This window comes from Anabrus simplex, chromosome 2 (genome assembly GCF_040414725.1).
Source record: "Anabrus simplex isolate iqAnaSimp1 chromosome 2, ASM4041472v1, whole genome shotgun sequence".
Classification (NCBI taxonomy): Eukaryota; Metazoa; Arthropoda; class Insecta; order Orthoptera; family Tettigoniidae; genus Anabrus; species Anabrus simplex.
The window spans coordinates 74,710,178-74,730,158 of NC_090266.1; the positions used below are offsets into that span (position 1 = coordinate 74,710,178).

The 19,981-nt window shown below is 40.2% G+C and overlaps 1 protein-coding gene across 1 annotated transcript in view; it reads left to right on the plus strand.

The window, feature by feature from the left end:
- The window catches only part of trio (trio Rho guanine nucleotide exchange factor), a 1,596,874-nt gene that overhangs the window by 1,190,491 nt on the left and 386,402 nt on the right, over positions 1-19,981 (plus strand). Inside the window, exon 32 of the mRNA XM_067140202.2 lies at positions 17,536-17,812. Within this exon, the coding sequence (XP_066996303.2) occupies positions 17,536-17,812 (277 nt within the window). The remainder of the gene's footprint in view (positions 1-17,535; positions 17,813-19,981) is intronic.

The following is a 19,981-nucleotide window of genomic DNA, read 5'->3' on the forward strand; positions in this document are numbered from 1 at the left end:
AAAATTTTAGAAAGCGATCATGATCAATGGAAATTGATACATAAAAAGTAAACAGCCTGTCGGGTGGGTTTAAAGCAGTTGTTGAGTGTGAAAACAAATATGTACCTTTTGAAAGTACTACGGAATAGTGAGGACCCTTTATATTAGAACAGGGAAGTAAAGAGATTAAGAAGGAAGTGCAGATTAGAAAGAAATAGAGTTAGGAATGGTTGCGGGAGTAAGGAGAGATTGAAGGAATTAACTAGGAAATTTAATTCAGGGAAAATATGAGCTACGGTAAATATTATGGCAAACATAATTGGCAGCCATACGAATTTTAGGGAGCAATGGAAGGATATGTAAACTTTAAAACAGTAAGAGGTTCCAGGAAGGACATTCCAGTAATCATTAATGAACAAGGCGAGCGTAAATGCGAGGACTTCCAGAAGGCAGAAATATTCAGTCAGCAATATAATGTACTGATAGAGGAGGCCACTAATGCTGGCGGAATACTGAAAGTTATGTTTGATAATATAGACATTTATAACAAGATGCAAAAGTTGAAAGCTAGAAAAGCAGCTGTGATTGATAAGATTTCTGGGATATAGTGCCATATCTGAAATACTTATTTGAATACTGTTTGCGTGAAAGAGCTAGACCATATGAATGGAGAGTTGCAATAGTAACTCCAGTGTACAAGGGGAAGGGAGACGAACATAAAGCGGATAATTATATGCCAAACAGCTTTACATTTATTGTTTGTAAGCTCTGGAAAACCACTATTTCTGATCATATTAGACTAATTGGTTTGATAGACAGTTTGGGTTTAGGAAAGATTATTCCTCTGAAACTCAATTAGTTGGCTTCCAGCAAGATACAGCAGATATTTTAGATTCAAGAGGACAAATGGAGTATATCGGTATTGACCTCTCCAAGGCTTTTGATAGGGTAGATCATGGAAGGTCCGCCTCTGTGGTGCACAACCCCCGGAAGCCCGGGTTCGAGGGCCGGAACGGTGTCCACTCAGCCTAGGGAGGTGAACTGAGTAGAGAGGGGTTCGATTCCCCCTCAGATATCCTCGAAGTGTTTTTCCGTTGTTTCCCACTTCTTCTCCAGGCAAATGCCGGGTTGGTACCTAACCTAAGGCCACGAGCGCTTCTCTCCCTCTTCCTTGTCTGTCCCTTCCAATCTTGCCTCCCCCCCCCCCACAAGGCCCCTATTCTCATAGCTGGTGAGGCAACCTGGGCAAGGTACTGGTCTTCCTCCCCTTCTGTACCACCGACCCAAAACATCACGCTCGAGGACATTGCCCTTCAGGCTGCAGAGGGGGATCCCTCACTGAGTCCGAGGAAAAAACCAACCCTGGAGGGTAAACGGATTAGAAAGAAAAAGAAATCATGGGACATTACTGAAGAAAATGAGGGCTGTTGGACTAGACAAAAGAGTGGTTGAATGGGTGGCTACATTTCTACAAAATAGAACACAGAGAATTAGGGTACGTGAAGCATTATCTGATCCGTAATGATTAAGACAGTGGGGGGAGGTCTTCCACAGGGCAGTAATGTTGGGCCTTTGTTTTCTTATATATATATAAATAATGAGTAGAGATCTGGAATGACAGTTAAGGCTATGTGCGGATGATGTTATACTGTATAGAGTAGTTAATGAGTTGCAGGGTTGTGAGTGACTGCAGGGGGACTTAAACAATGTAGTGAGATGGACAGCAGACAATGGTTTGAATGTAAGTAGGATGAAAAGTCAAGTTGTAAGTATCACCAAGAGGAAAAGTCCTCTCTTTTTTAATTATTGTGTTGATGGAGTGATATTATCTCATGGGGAACACTGTAAAGGCCTTGGTGTTAATATATGGAATGATCTTCATTGGGGAAATCATATTAACGAGGTTGTTAAGTAAGGTTACAGATCTCTTCACATGGTTATGAGAGTATTTAGGGGTTGTAGTAATGACGTAAAGGAGAGGACGTGTAAGTCTCTGGTAAGACCTCTGTTAGAGTATGGCTCTAGTGTATGGGACTCTCACCTGGACTATTTGATATGAGAAATGGAAAAAAAGTCAGAGGAATGCAGCACGGTTTGTTCTGTGTGATTTACGACAAAGGAGTAGTGTTAAGAAAATGTTGCGAACTTTGGGCTGGGAAGACTTGGAGTAAGGAGAAGAGATGCTCGACTATGTGGTATGTTTCGAGCTGTCGGTGGAGAGTTCGCATGGAATGAAATACGTAGACGAATAAGCTTGAGTGAGTGGAGTTTTTAAAGGTAGGATATATCATAGTATGAAGATAAGCTTGGAATTCAGTAGGACGAAATGGATCAAATTTTCATTCGTAGGACGAGGCGTAAGGGATTGGAATAAATTATCAAGGGAAATATTCGATAAATTCTAAAGAATGTTGAAAATGTTTAAGGAAGAGCTAGGAAAATAATAGATAGGGAATCTGTCACGTGCCCTAAATGCAGATGAGTCATTCATTCATTCATTCATTCATTGATAAGTAGAAGTGGTGCTGTGTTAGCTGCAACTTACGAGCAGATGTCTTGTAAATAAAAGCGCCTACCGGAAAACGAAATCTAATGCGTTCTTCAATAACTGATGGGTAACATCGCTGGCTTATCACTGAGGCGGCCGCGATCTATGCACATGCATTTTCAAAATGAAGCATCGTCCCCATGGTGCGAATTCAGTCCCGTGCCTAATTATTACAAGATTGCCATCTGCGATAAACCGCATGCCTACAGTTTCCGAGTCTTCATTGTCCTTTCATTTAGTTTCCCTTCTCCTTGCCGATTGGACTGAGTACCAAGACATCGCGGACGAAGTGCACGGATCCTAGTCAGTAGCGCTGGCTAGTAGCAAGAGGAGGAACTATTAGTTTGCTGAAGGTTCCAGTAGATAGCACTGCTGGTAGCTGTCACTTCTGCTGTTCGTCTTTTTTCTCTCTGTGGTGTGCGTGCGTAAGTTTGAATCACAGGGACGTCCTTTAAGTTGTTTAACGCCAATACAATAACATCAACATACTCGGATTACCTTTTAAAAAGTACTAGGTGCCAAAATATATCTCACAGGAATTTAGGATAAACGTGATACATTTATTTATAATTTATAATCATCAACACTTAAGAGAAAAAACGAGAAAGTTACAAGGGATAATTTTAGGATAAACGTAATAATACATGTGATACATTTATTTTTAAACAGCAACAGAATAGAAAAAAATTAGAATGTTACAAGCGATAATTTTATTTTTACGGAATTGCCTGTATACAATATTTCTTGTCGTGAGTAATGCGCGTTGGTTTCCTTTTCTATGGCCAGGGTCTGGATCCCGTAAGACACTCTTAATAGGAATAAGAAATTCATATGTACGTTCTCCACCATGATAATATGTTTCTATTATGTTCCATAGTTTCTAGGGGTTGTGCGTTCTAGAAGCATATTCACGCGTTTCGAACGGCAGGTGTAGGGAAATTGACCCTATTCTCATGATGATGAGAGGAATACTCTGCTTAACTTCATAGAAAGGTCAGACTGATAAAAATCCACAAGTGATAATGTTAGGATTAACAATAGTACCGCCAATAAATGCTAGTCCCGCAGGTAGGTGTACCCCGAGATACCAGGTTTGATTCCCGGCAAGTCCAAGTCTTCAAGAAGGCTGGGTATACCATGTAATAACGATACAAAACGTGTGTAGAAATCTAGGAATATGATTGAAATGGTTTCATATATAGAGTACATGCGTACATACCGGGTGAAACACCTAAAGCTACCACCGCCGATATTTTCGAAACGAGTTGTGCAGTAGGTGCGCTGTTTTTACAGAATGGAAGTAAATGCAGGGGTTCACAAATGTAGCAGATGCAGCTTTTCCAACAACGCTCGGGAAGTGGTTATCGAGCTCTAAGATTTTTTATGGAACCAACTTATTAACACGAAGGGAATGAAAGAAGAGACGATTACATTCACAATGACTAGTGTTGCAGGGCCCTGGGGCGATTAGGTCGTGAAATATAATGAAATCCGTCTGGGAGTGTTGTCTGCTCCAGTTGAGCGGCCTTTACGTGAGTATGTGCGCCAGCGTCGCCCTTATGGGTACGTTTGTCAGTTGTGTTGAAAATGATGGCCATTAGCCACAATACATGCTTCCAGTCATTCACAAAATGACCGCTGCACTTCAATACATGCTTCCAGTCATTCACAAAAAGATCGCTGCACTTCACGTAACATTTCAGAAGAAATGGCCGTACAGGGTGCTCCAGTACAGCGTTACCTGTCTTCCTTGCACACGTCTTTTAGCTTTCTCCGCAGAAAAAATCTAGGTGTGTCAAATCAGGGAAACCCACTCTAGCAATCGAGAAACGTTAGTTCAAGACAAGCGTACTACTTCTCGCACTATAAGGGGGGCTGTTGCTGATAACACATGTTCCTTCTCGTCTACAACGGAATGATTTCTAACATCGGTTGAAGTTACTGTGTTAGGAAGGTGACATAATTATTGGTATTCAGTGGCACGTCTATAAAACATAGTCCTATGAGGCGAGTGCCCCGATATTCCGCACCACACATTTACACTCTGTGGACGTTGACGTTTCACTTGGTTACGTCACACCGACACAGATAGGTCTTATGGCGACGATGAGATAGGAATGGGCTGGGAACGGGAAGGAAGCGGCTTTTGCCTGGTGTGAAAATGGGAAACCACGGAAAACCATCTTAAGGGCTGCCGACAGTGGGGTATTGTGTACTGGTGATGATGATGATGATGATGATGATGCTTGTTGTTTAAAGGGACCTAACATCGAAAGTCATCGGCCCCAATATTGTGTACTGACCAATAGCATGTTTCTAAGTTTCTTTACGCCATGATTTGTAAACGTGCTTCGTCCGTAAACAAGATACATGACATATCTGATCTATCAAGTATTTTACCTATCCACAAAAATGTACACGGTTTTGTAAATCGTTTCAGTGTAGCTCATGATGGGGAGACATGTTACGGATGGGACATATGACGATGTATCATACGTAGTGCTCTTGCGTGACAAATGCTACTTCCCCTCGCGATAACCCGGCAGCTAATGTGGGAATTTACAGCAACAGCCGCTGTAAAATTAATTTCATCTCATCTCCAGTCACTCCTTTGTTTCGGGAATGCTTTTGATATGTTACGCTTCCAGTTTTACGTCTTTGATTAAAATGATTTGCAATCAGGAGTCGAGTTGGGTGACGTCTATTAGGATAATTCTCAGCGTACACATTGCACTAAATGACTGCATTCTTTCTACATTCACCATACACGAGGATAAGAGTAATAAATAAGTTATAAGATTGAGCAACTGCAAAATGACCTCGATAATGTTGTGGGATGGACAGTAGTCAATGGTATGATGACAAATGGGGTTAAAAGTCAGGTTGTGAGTTTCACAAATAGAAAAAGTCCTCTCAGTTTTAATTACTGCGTTGATGGAGTGAAAGTTCCTTTTGGGGATCATTGTAAATACCTAGGTATTAATATAAGGAAAAATCTTAATTGGGGTAATCAAATAAATATGACTGTAAATAAAGGGTACAGATTTTTGCACATGGTTATGAGGTTATGTAGGGATTGTAGTAAGGATGTAAAGGAGACGGCATATGAGTCTGTGGTAAGACCCCAACTAGAGTATGGTTCCTATGTATGTGACCCTCACCAGGATTACTTGATTCAAGATCTGGAAAAAATCCAAAGAAAAGCAGCTCGATTTGTTCTGTATGATTTCCGACAAAAGAGTAGTGTTACAAAAATGTTGCGAAGTTTGGGCTGCGAAGACTTAGGAGAAAGGAGACGAGCTGCTCGACTAAGTAGTATGTTCCGAGCTGTCAGCGGAGAGATAGCGTGGAAGGATATCAGTAGACGAATAAGTTTGAGTGGTGTATTTAAAAGTAAGAAAGATCGTAATATGAAGATAAAGTTGTAATTCAAGAGGACAATTTGGGGCAAATATTCGTTTATAGGAAAGGAAGTTAGGGATTGGAATAACTTACCAAGGGAAATGTTCAATAAGTTTCCAATTCCTTTGCAATAATTTAAGAAAAGGCTAGGAAAACACCAGATAGGGAATATGCCACCTGGGCGACTGCCCTAAATGCAGATCAGTAGTGAGTGATTGCGTGATTGATTGATCATGTCGGCTTTTTCTTTATTTGTAAATACCATCGTCTCTAACCAATCGTAAACGACTTCCTTCTGTGCAATATCATTAAGTACTGAATAGGAAGTCTCAATGTAATTCGTATTACAGGACACAAAGCATAAATATTAAATGTGCGCACTTGTACGGCCGAGGGAGGCACACATGCCTTAGTAGTGGCCGGTCAGCTGGAGCAGACAGCACTCCCAGTTGGAAATGACGAGATGTTATGAACTAATTGCATTAGGACCCTGAACAAAATCCGTTGTAATTCTAATCGCCTCTGTTATTGCCTTTGTGTGTGTGTGTGTGTGTGTGTGTGTGTGTGTGTGTGTGTGTGTGTGTGTGTGTGTGTGTGTGTGTGTGTGTGTGTGTGTGTGTGTGTGTGTGTGTGTGTGTGTGTGTGTGTGTGTGTGTGTGTGTGTGTGTGTGTGTGTGTGTGTGTGTGTGTGTTGGGGGGAGGGGTGTTTCTTTCAGAAAACGGGACTATGGGGTAGACAATACATACAATGTTAGAATCACTGCATGGGCTACACTTGTGAGGCAATGCATGCATGTGGGTCTACCTCCATTGTGTGAAAACAGCGCATCACGTACATGTTTCGGTAATGTTTGCGGTGGTATTTTCAGGTGATGTAGCCCGCATATACCATACATATAAAGTGCTGATGACCTCGGTGTTTCTTCCTTCAAATAACAATTATTACATACATATCTGCGTAACTCAATGTCAGTCAGTTTCGTAATAGGATAATAGTTTCATACTCTTAAAGGTAGTAAAACTGACATACCAAATATTCTTAAATCTGTAGAACATTGGATCATAAGTTTTTCAGCCCATCTTGAAGGCAAGTAATAATGCTACGTGTTTGACGTTGCATCATCATCTGCTGATGATGTTAAGAGAAGCCAGATTGGCGAAATATTACCTTCAAAAGACGTTCGTTAATTCAGTAAACCTGTTAACAAATCTCTCCCATAGAACACCTTTAAATGCCCTCTAACTAGGCTGAGAATCAATCCCGCAACCTTGAGCAACGAGGTGCGTACGTAACTGCCGCTGGTGAGCGTGCCGTATTTTCTGCATACAGCCCTTAACAATCCAAGCGGCTGCGGTACATTGAAAATGAAATGTTATGTTGAAGCAAAGCCGCTGAATTGTTCTAACACAATGTCGGTTTCTGCTGATGGAGTGACATATTAAACCGGAAGTAAAAAATGTTGAGGAACACGCTAAGAAAATAACGAAGCCGCGTACTATACTGTACTACGTCTTAATGCTTAAAGGATAGCAGTAAAGCATATAGGCCTATTATACGTACAGCCATAAATTAATACTTGTAGTTATTGTTAGCTTGAATGTAATCGGTTGCTGCATGTTCTTCCAGTTACTTATTTTCTTTACTATTGGAGATTCTGATTTGACGCTAGAAACTCGAGCCGAAATTAAGGTTGTAAGGAATAAGTTGAAAATGCTAGTGTTGTTCTTCTTATGCCTCTTTTCTCACACCCGTGGGATCGTGGGTGCGACTGTGTCGCACATGTGGACTTGTCCATATTTTACGGCTGGATGACCTTCCTGACGCCAACCCTATGTGGAGGGATATAATCACTATTATTGCATGTTTCTGTGATGGTTGGTAGTGTGGTATGTTATTTGAATATGAAGAGCAGAGTGTTGTGCAAACACCCAGTCCCCGAGCCAGAGGAATTAATCTGTCGCGACTAAAATCCCGGACGCGGCCGGGAATCGAATCTTGCAACTGCTGAAACTAAGGCCTCAACGCTGACGATTTACCCAATGAGTCGGACTTGAAAATTCTAGTATTGCTTCGTATAAATAGCACGGGATAAATAAACCATCAAGCTTAGATTACAAGAAGTTAATATTCTGACTGGTTCATCCATTCCGTTATTGCGAAGCAAAGAATTGCCTCGAATTTATTTCTCTCTCTCTCTCTCTCTCTCTCTCTCTCTCTCTCTATATATATATATATATATATATATGAAGATGTTACTGAGAGCAGTTGAGAATTGTCGAACATTTTTATTGTATTTTGCCATTGCCACTGTCGACATTACCATATGTGTACCTAGTTCATTTATTTGATTGAAAATGTTATTAATATAACTTGGCACGTTCAATACAAGGTTAATGTATAAATGGGAGAATCGAGCGTAGATATTGTTAATATCGTATCATTAATTAAAATACCTGTATAAAGAACTAAGGATAAACATTTTTGTAAATTAAATCAAAGTTATATAAGAATAATCGTGGTACAATTATTCCATATGTTTGAATATCAGCATACAATTAATCGTTTGTTGTAAATACTTTATGTTCCTCTTGGGGGCATAGTATATGGTCGTTAAATTTATCGTGACCTTGCTTCGTGCAAAGTTGCTCTTATTACTTGCGTGGCTGTAGTGTCTGTACTGGAGTGTGCATTTTTATTTAACTAGCCCTGAATTGTGTTTATTAACTACCATACGGACTTCTTCTGATGGACAGCCGAGGATGAGGGTAAACCGCTCTCCTGTTCGTAGTTGTTCTCATACCATTCGAATCCTCATATCAGGATTGTCATTTTGTGATAGAGCAGTAATTGAATTCAGGCCAATCGGCTGCTAACCCCCTAAGTTGATACTATTCAGCCTTCGTCTGCAGACCCTGAAATATAAGGGTTTGTTAGCATTTTACCCGCACATTGGTTGGTGCATATTTCGCATATTTTGAAACTTGTAAATCTGAATCTAAAGTAAATGAATGGATTCAGCCGGGCTGACGCGCTGGCCTTCTGACCCCAAATTGGCAGGTTCTATCCTGGCACCGTCTGGTGGTATTAGAAGTTGCTCAAATACGTCAGCCTCGTGTCGGTTGATTTACTGACACGTAAAAGAACTCCTGCGGGACTAAATTCCGGCACCTCGGCGTCTCCGAAAACCGTTAAAAAGTAGTTAGTGGGAAGAAAACAATTATTATTATTATTATTATTATTATTATTATTATTATTATTATTATTATTATTATTTTCTGTCATAATTATTATTCTCAAAATACTATTGCAAGTTCTTCTTTTTTCTTCAACTTATTATTATTATTATTATTATTATTATTATTATTATCATTATTATTATTATTGTATGGATTCAAATATAGCAGTACAAATATCACAAAAAATTGACTTCCAGATAAACAATAGTCCAACACTGTTTGTTCTGAATGAAAACCTACAACATGTTTTCCAGTCAGTGACCGGGTCAGGGATGGAATGAATGAAGCCCCTATCTTGCGGCGAGGTTAGGAATTGTGCCGGCTGCCGAAGCCTGTCGCACTCCTCTGGGGCAGTGATTAATGACTGACAGATGAAATGAAGTGATAGTGGAGAGTGTTACTGGAATGAAAGATGACAGGGAAAACCGGATTACCCTGAGAAAAACCTCGCCCGCCTCCGCTTTGTCCAGCACAAGTCTCATATGGAGTGACCGAGATTTGAACCACGGAGCCCAGCGGTGAGGGCCCAACGCGCTGCCGCCTGAGCCACGGAGGCTTTCGTTTTGAATAATAATAATAATAATAATAATAATAATAATAATAATAATAATAATAATAATAATAATAATAATAATAATAATAATAATCCGCGGAACATGGGACACATGAATTTTTAAAACCAGAAGTATGCAATGATTACTTACTTGAACAGACATAGTTTGACAGTGATGATGTAAATGAGAAGGTGTGAAGCAACAATTTCCTGCCAACGAGGAAGAAGATAATATAGAGGCAACAGTTTTTTATTTATCGACTATGAACATTTTGTAGCCCGAGCGACTGGCTATGCTATTTCGGTCACGTAGCTGTAAGCTTACATTCGGGATGTTGTGGGTTCGAACTCCACTTTCAGTAGCCCTGAAATTTGTTTCTCATGGTTCCCCATTTTCACACCAGACAAATGCTGGGGCTGTACCTTAACTAAGGCCACAGCCACTACTCTTCCAGTTTTTAGCCCTTTCCCATCCTTCCGTCGCCGAAAACCCTCGATGTTTTAGAGAGACGTTAAAGAAGTAGCAAAAAAAAGTACTTCCTTGTATGTTCCAAATCTGAAATTAATCCACTTCGTGGAGGGAGATACAACCGCTTAAAATCGGACAATCAAACATGGTGACATCCTGGTGTTTGCTCTGTGGAAGAATGTTGCCGACTTTTCCAAATTCTCGTGTTATGTAATGTTACTCGTTGTTTGTATGTTTCACCCAACTCCTTTGTTGGTTTTTTAACGTCTTACTAACACATGCATGCAGGTTTTCGGTGACACTGGGATGCGAAAGGGATTGATTTAAGTACAGCTCCCACATTTACCGGGTGCGAAAACACGAAACCACAGAAAAGTCTTCATGGCTGCCGAACGTGGAGTTTGAACCCACCATCTCCCAAGTGAAAACTTACAGCAACACGGTCCGTACCGCAGGCCACTTCGTTCGGTAGCTACTTCAGAGAATGTCTCATAATTTGTAACTCTGAAATATCTTACTTTCCCTTCATTCTATGTACATTTTTTCTTCCACTTTTGTTGTGAATCTGTTGTTGAACGAAGTTAGTTCTTTATTCACTCATGCGGATTGACGTAGTCAGGGTTAACTTGTGGCATATTTAGAAACACTGATAACAGTCAGCACTTTTAACCTGTTTGTTATGAAGAAGGTGGTACCGTGCTCAATCACTGTCCATTTCTCAGTTCCTAGTTATTTCTACCCCTGTTCGTCGATTTTGGGTTGTGATCCTGCGAATGGTTTATTGTTACGGGTAGCGCCTATTTGTGGAAATTTGGATTGCCCGTTAAATGTTAACAGTGATGTTTATGAGATTTATTTATTTATTTATTTATTTATTTATTTATTTATTTATTTATTTATTTATTTATTTATTTATTTATTTATTTATTTATTTATTTATTTCTACTGTCCCGAATGCAAGCTCACAGCTACTTGACCTAAACCGCTTAGCCAACTCGCTCGGTAGGCGAGGTGAATAACTAATCAAGTCATGTACCTGTAAGTTTAGATTCGGGAGATTTTAGATTTATTCCCAATGCCAGGCACCTTTGACGATTGTTATCCATGGTTTTCCATTTTAACGCCAAACAAATATCAACGCTGTACTAAATTAATGGTACAGTACAATCGCTACCTTAGCGCTTTGTGCGTATGAACTGGATTCGGTGTGTTATAAGACCACTTTTCAGTTCATTTGTTCCAGTGAAAATTGAAATGTCATTGACAAAACAACAAAATTGTGTTTGTAAGGATGTGAAGACTTACTATTCTTCCGAAGTTACGAATTAAGAGTTGAAGCAATGAACGCTGTTAACATATGTTAGTCCGATCACGTGGACATTTTTAAGTTTCTGAAATCACATTCGTTGAAGTCGCTTTGGAAATGCAGGCTAGTACTGTATAACAAATAGGAATGCCTGGCTGAGGTGGTAAAGACGTGCTCGATCCACCCACAAGGATATAGGTTTGATTCTCAACCACGAAGTCTAAAATTTAGGAGCAAGATTTCCATTTCTGGAGAAGCACATGGCCCTGGGTCTCACTTAGCCTCAGCAGAGATGAGTTCCAGGTTAATTCTTGGGGACAAAGACTGTCGGGCTTAGAGCTAACCGCTCTATCCTACCTCGTGATATGGTTACCTTCTCCTTCTCCAAGGACGTTCATGTCCGGTACGGGGATGGCTTTGCTTTAACTGTATACACATGTTTTTCGAATTGGAAGCTTCCCGCATTACCTGAAATTCGGTTACACGAACTTCTCCATTTCTCGAAGCAAACATTTCCTCCCTTGAAGCAGAAATATACTCTGTCACAATTAACTGTGCAATACGGCATTTGTGGTTTATGAGGAACAGTCAACAAGTAAAAAAAAGAGTTACAGTGATGCTGGGAGCTAGTTTGACGGGAACCGAAAAACTAAAACTTGTAGTGATCGGAAAATCGGCGAAGCCTCGCTGTTTCTCGGGTGTGAATTACCGGTCACGTACGAAAGCAACCCCCGAAGTCGTGGATGACAAGCTCCATTTATGAATCTCGGCTGCGTGGTATTGAATAGAAGTTTCAACGTGAAGGGAGGAAAGGTTAACAGTAACAAACAGAAGGGACTAAAGGATTTTTTCCAAAGGTGTTAACAGAGGTACGTTTCTTCTTTCACTACTGCTTGTACTGTATCCTGTCTTCTAAAAAGTTACTATAACAAGAGTTATAATTAAAGTGAATAGAGTTTGTATATTTTTAAATAACGTTAAAAGTAATGTATTCTGTATCAGCCCGCAGATACATCTGATTCAATTATGGGTGCTATACATGCTCAAGAACTGCATTCTCTATATCTCGAAATAAAATTTAGCTCCCGAGGTGATTCGAGATATCGAGGTTCTACTGTAATTCCTTCAAACACTTCAGCGTAAAGTATGTCCTCTCGTTGAGCCTCACATAGCGCTGTGCCGAGTTAAAAGTAGCTATAGTAACTATACAGAATCAGGTCGTTTCTAATTTAGATGTATGCAATCCGCAGTTTATAGACAACCTGAAAATACCGGTCACTGTTGCTGTACAGTATTACTACTACGACGTGTTTGGGTTTAAGCTCGACAGTACAGACAAAATCGTTAGCGCCATTGGTAATTCAGTGGTAAGAACTCCATGGAACGATCACAGCTACGAATAACACGTTAGAGCAGGAAGCGTACATGAAGCTTCTGACAGCTAGACCGCGTCCTAGCTAAGGCAGTAAAAGTTCGCACCTCTGTGGCTAAGAAACTAGGCTATGCAGAGGCAGGCTCAAATTCTAGGCAGTACCATTTTTACTGTAGATATGGTATGGGCACATGCCTTTTCATTTCCAAAGGGTATATTTTTCTCTCTCTCTGAAAATGTCCGTTTGTATTGGATGTTTCATGAAGTGGTTTTCGCGGAATCGTTATTCATCCAAGGAAAAGGACTATTGATAAAAAGGCTCGCCACTGCCTATTTTATGTAATACCATTGACAAAATATTCCTCAAGCATCGAAGTCAGACTGTTAAGCTGTTGACGTAATTGGAGATGGTATGGATGAAATTTATTGTTATGTACTATGAAGCAGATGACCGACTGACGTTGATCTGTTGCAGTAGTGCCTGTGCTCCAGGATAAGGAACATTCCGAACAGCGTCTAGAAAAACCCCTTCATTATGATCAGATGTCATAGGCGTAACTCTGGTAAGAGGTTTCGTTCCAAGTACCCCCAGTTGAGCATAAACACCGTCTAAGGCTCCAGAACGTATTGGCTGTCTCTCAGGGAATTGCATATGATACAGGCATTACAGCTGTAATGACTTCTTTCATGTATCTGCATGTATTAACAACATATCAACGTATTGGTAATTGGAATACGTCTCGATTGTAGATTAATAAAACTAATTATGTTCGCTCCCACTGCACGAGCGAATGAATAAGTTTTTGTTGTGCAATTTTGTATAGCTGTGGAGTTAAGGCAGAATACATGCTTAACATAACAATCTGGTGTTGTCTCACAGGAGATACTCTGCCGTACATTGATACAACGAAGCTGTGAACTTTAATAATATCTGCATAAAGCAGTATTTGAACCGTGGATCCATTTCCAGATCTCGATGACCTTACCGATCTGCTATCTATTGTTTAAAAACGCATAGAAGTGGATGCACTCGACCTGCGTAGATCACCATTTTGCCGACTCAGTTGTCCATAAACATAAGGAGCGAGCCATTGTCAGTGGAACATGACCTAATGCCCGCAGCATAAAGATTCTCCTATTTCACTAAAGATCCATTTGGTAAGCCACTCGCTGACAATATTTGCCACCACACTCGTTGCTGGTGACAAGTGAAGACTATCCGTCATCCATCCCTCTTGTTCGTTTCATATTCTCTCATGTCGTACAGGCTGCACATCGCTATTTCGACACTAGCCTCTTGGTGTTAATAGAAGAATGAAAACCCACGTTTCCCGCTAGAAATCGTGAAGTCATCACCCGAAATGCAAGCTAGCCCCTTAACGAGATGTTCTCGTAGTGCAGAATTGTTCAGTTAAGTGAATTAATCTATGAAATCACCTTAGAATATGCTGATGTATGGATAGAATCCTGTTTAAACAATTCTAGAAAGGAAATTTAAACATGCAATTACTGCAAAGGAGAAAAGCACCCAATAAAAATATAAAAATATACAGTAATTGTTAAGGTATCTCAAAAATGCCACTTATTTTTGTTAATTGTCCCTTATTAAGAGTCTTTCATTTCACTCACTTGTAAGTGTTAACCATACGAAATTCTTTTTAAACAGTTCAGAGGGCTTCGTGTTTGATTCCCGGCCTGGCGGGGATTTTTGACAGTTTGGTCCATTCTTCTAGCTCGAGGAATGGGTATTTCTGTTCGCCTTAATACAAATCTTCATTTACGTACGATAATCGCATTACAAACCAGTATAGATACACGAGGTAATGAATACATCCCTCCATATAAAGTTGGCGTCAGAAAAACATCCGACCGTAAAACTGGACCTAATCCACACGAAGTAGTTGGGAAAAGGCCTAGAATAATAAAGGATGGGGGTATTGAATAATAGTTTGTTATATTAATAATGCTTTGATCTAGCACTTCCATGTTTCCTGCTAATTCCTATTTGTTTTTTTTTATATCAAGTAATTATAAAGTATTAATGTAATTGAAAAACATGGTTGAATATCCCGGTACTCTTCAATAGGAAGTCTCCTCTCAATTACGTCATAGATTGTGAATCTTATGGCATTTTAAATAAATCCTGAGCGGCAATATTCCAACACCCTAGCGGCCCTAGCCTCTTAGGAACCTAAAAGCAAATAATGTTAAAGTGAAATGTGGTTACTACTATAACGTGTCTCGAATACCTTTTGTATGCTATTATTATGTGATTCCCACTATCTGTGGAATAGTTAACCAGTACAGTCAACACGACTTCACACACAGGTAGATCTGTCATGAAGCTGCTGCTGCAACTGTTCTGCTGATAACATTAAAAACCTGTAGAAAAATAACTGTTGGACAAACGGTTGAGTTATCACTAGAGCTAGGAATTTTAGGTGCTACACCTAAAACCTTTTTTTGGTATTAGAATATTCAGAATGACTTACCTGACAAGGAAAACACGAAATAAACAATCTTAACTGTGTTTTGGTTGCATCTTTTTGCACCTTTTCTCAATGCCAGCACCTTTTTGCACCTTAACTCAATGTTAACACATTTTAGCACTCACCTCTCAGCTCATGTTTTTGCTCCTTCTGGGCGTTTTATTCCAATAAAAATTAAACAAATAAACCGAACGTCAGCGGCTTTATCTACTTTTATCCCTTTGACTGAGAAACGAATTTAAACTGTTGTAATGTTTTTGGTCTAAAGTACACTTTGGCTAGTGTGTGGTTTCTTCATCATTCTGTTTTGTTGCCAGTATTCATAATTTGGAAACAGAAAATGAACGCTGGGAAAATGCGTGATGATGTTGAACAGTTCAGTGCAAGTGATGGGTCAGTTCTGAGGTGCAATGTTTGTGATATTGACGTAATCGCGTCAAGCGGGATATAGGGTGAAGAATAAGGAACTACAGTATAGTGAAAGTGGACTGCGACATCAGTTTATTGGCGATGCACTGGCCCCTTCAACTTCAAGAAACAAAAGCTGATTGTTTCTAATACGTTAGACATTTGGGGCGTGTGGAGTTCCACTTTCGAAGCTTAACAACCCAATTACGAAATCGTACTTGCAGAAATATACTGGGAAGTCTTTTTCAGATGAGAGCACCGTACGAAAATCATATCTTCAGTCTCTGCACGAAGAAAAATTAAAACAGATCAGGCAAGTAGTAGCTGATAACCCAGTATATATTTTCCTAAATGATAGAACAGGTATAATTTGAACGTTTTAATAACACCGCTGAAAGGACAGCAAGAGAAACCCATGCTTTTGACTTACTTTCTGAACAAAACAGACAGTGCCAGTGTGAGGCAAAATTTCAACAATGCATACGTTCTGTTGTGGCCTCAAATAATAAAAAAATGATCGAGTGAGATGCTACACCTTACAACTTCTTGGTATTAAAATATTCAGAATGACTTATCTGACAAGGAAAACACGAAATAAACAATCTTAACTGTGTTTTGGTTGCAGCTTTCCGACCAAGCGTCTTGCATGTTAGTTATTGCCACCCCCAAACCTACTCTAATCTAAAATCTGTAATGCAGATAAACTGCATGGAGTTTGTGAGGCATAGTTATTGGTTATTGGTTTAACGTCCTACTAACTATACTTTTATTGTTTTCGGAGACGCCGAGGTGCCGGAATGTTTTCCCGCAAGAGATCTTCACGTGCTAGTAAATCTGTCGACACGAGACCGACATATTCGAGCACCTTCAAATACTACCGGATTGAGCCAGGATCGAACTTGCCAAGTTGGGCCCAAGAGGCCGGTATTCTACTGCTTGAGCTACTCACCTCGGCATAAATATTCATTGCAAATTAATTTGTCTTCCATTGAGAAAATTCTCAAAATAGCTCTTGCTAGGGAACAACATTTATGTTGAAATTACGGGATTTTCTCTTCCATCTTCCTCAGTTCTCGCTAGATGGGGTACTGTACTGGGTTGAAGGCTGCAATGTTTATGTTTAAACATTTTAAGGCTACATGTGATTTCTTGGATGCTTTACTAAATTATTCCTCAGCTGTGACAAAGGACGAAGAGCTAGCACCTAAACAGTAATTGCAAGATGAACTTCTATTGTGCGTTGTCACTCTTTCCTGACACCTGCCGTTACAAAATTGGAGGAGCAGTGTCCTCAGCATGGTAGCGCAGTGAGCTGTACTAATGGATGGGAAGGAAGCGCTCGCTGGAGGGTACTGGAAAGCGGAAGCTGGAGCTGATCTTAGCCATATACACCGACGTTGAGAATTTAGCAACAAACAATTACCAACTACAAACAAAATATTAACCACTTATGTCTGCTGACGTACAGGTACTTACTTAGTGAGCGGAGTTGCAGCTTCACTGATAAAAATAAAATAAGAAAACAGTTTCTGGACGAGTGACTTCAATAAAATTGTGTTTTGGGACTGCTTTAAGGTAGCTTTTTTAATATATGTGTGAAATGTTGTCCTAATATGTACTATTATTGGTTTTGGTACAGTTTGTAAGGAATTGTTACATTTTAAATGTGCAATTTTTTGCACTTATTAAAACTAAATTTTTGCAACTTTGTTTTCCAAAATCTTGAACCTAAAATTCTTAGCTCTAATTACCTCGTAATTTACTTGTTGCAGGCGGCTGGGGTAGAGATGACGTGGGTGATTGCCGACCACGTGGCTGCAGCTGGCACCCAGGAGCTCAGTGTCCACAAGGGCCAGCAAGTTGAGGTGTTAGATGTTACGTGCTCGGCTCCTGACTGGTGCCTGGTGCGCATGTCAACCTCGGGTTCCGTGGACTCTCCCCCAGAAGGATTGGTACCATTAGCGGTGCTTAAACAACCCCCTCCAGGCCTCAAGACATCACCGTCCCGAAGACCAGGGCCTGCCACCACCGTCCCAGATCATGATTCGGGTAAGTCAAATTTATATACGCATACCTATTGTCGAATCCTTTTGGTTGGGCGAGGATCCACTCGCTTAGCCCCTCCGTGGTGCTGTGCTGCAACCTCGCTTCAGATATGTTTTCAGTGTTTTCCTGTTCCCTGCTGAGCTGCACACTACTCTGGGAAAGTCCTCGTCGAATACTGTGATAGGAATTATGTTTTCATTTCATAGAGTTAACCGGATATGTAATGTGCGTAAACAGTTTGCACACAACACACACTTAATACTCACTTTAATCGCATTCCTCTAGGCCTGCTAGATTTAATACTATCCTTTTGAAGATCAGAGTAGTAACAAGTGTTAGGAGAACTTACGAACTTGCAATATTCATAATTGATATGAATGAATAATTGAATTTAAATAAATGGAAGGATGGAATTCGATTAGCCGGAAATCTTACTAGCAGTTTCTCATATGACGACTTGGGTGTAATGATAGACCGTGCTGAAGATTTGCTATCTTGTACGTTGCTGGATGACACCGTATTCCTTCAGGGCAGCTGTACAGCGAGGGAAGTCAAATCGAGATATGGGAAAAGTAACGCAGTAAGTTCCCAGCTGCGATCGACAGCATTTAGTGAGAAGGTGGTGATTCTCAGACAAAATTATCCTGAAATCGTTGCTAGGAGTGATTGAGTTACTGTAGATGAAGCTATACGTATGAATTGCTTTCATTGATAAAATCATGTCAAGCAAGTGGGACACGGCAGTCAGACTAAGACAACGGACTCGTCTCGAAAAGGTAGTAGAAGCACCTTGGAGGTGATGTTTGGATTCCGCAACAAGTAACGCTCGCAATGCTCATTTTAATTCGCCCGCGAAGTGATTTCATTGGCTAACTTCAGCAGGTGATAAAATGACAACGGCGCAAGATACCGAATTATTGTTTTAAAATTATTAACCGGTTTCACCAACCCACTAACGCTCATATGTCCGGTTCACGTTGTTTACGACCACCCTGTATAATTAACAGCATTTCAGCAGAATTATTGAGGGTCTGATTGTCAGTAAATGACGTTTGTTGTACGCCCGTTCCAACCGCTAATGTAGGCCTAATTACCAGACGCTGGAGTGAGGTTCATTGTAAGTGGTCTTCTCATTCGTTCGTATTATACGGTGTGCTGGAATGACAAAGGTAAAATGTTAATCAGTAGTGAATGTACCTTACGAAACATGCAGTTATAAGCTTGCCTTCGAGAGATAGTGGGTTCGAACCTCACTCCTACAGTGGGATATTTCATGAATATAGGAGAATGATGAGGAAATCGAAAGAATATATGAAGAGATAGAAGATTTTATACAATATTTAAAAGGTGACGAGAATCTAATTGTGACGGGAGACTGGAATTTAGTGGTAGGCCAAGGAATAGAAGGTAATACAGTAGAAGAATTCGGATTGGGACAAGGGAACGAAAGAGGAAGTCGGCTGGTTGAATTCTGCACTGATCATAATTTAGTCCTTGCCAATACTTGGTTCAAACACCACAGACGACGACTGTATACGTGGACGAGACCTGGAGACACAGGAAGGTATCAAATAGACTTCATTGTGATTAGGCAGAGATTCAGAAACCAGGTGTTGGATTGCAAAACTTTTCCAGGAGCAGACGTGGACTCTGACCACAACTTGTTGGTCATGAAAGGCCGTCTGAAGTTGAAGAAATTGAAGAAAGGAAAGAATACCAAAAGATGGGATCTAGACAAGTTGAAAGAAAAGAGTGTGAGGGATTGTTTCAAGGAACATGTTGCACAAGGGCTAAATGAAAACGCTCAAGGAAACACAATAGAGGAAGAGTGGACAGTCATGAAAAATGAAGTCAGTAGGTCTGCTGAAGAAATGTTAGGAAGGAAGAACAGATCAACTAAGAATCAGTGGATAACTCAGGAGATACTAGACCTGATTGATGAACGACGAAAATACAAGAATGCTAGAAATGAAGAGGGCAGAAAAGAATACAGGCGATTAAAGAATCAAGTGGATAGAAAGTGCAAGGTAGCTAAGGGAGAATGGCTGAAGGGGAAGTGCAAGGATGTCGAAGGTTGTATGGTTCTAGGAAAGGTAGATGCTACATACAGGAAAATCAAGGAAACCTTTGGAGAAAGGAAATCTAGGTGTATGAATATTAAGAGCTCAGGTG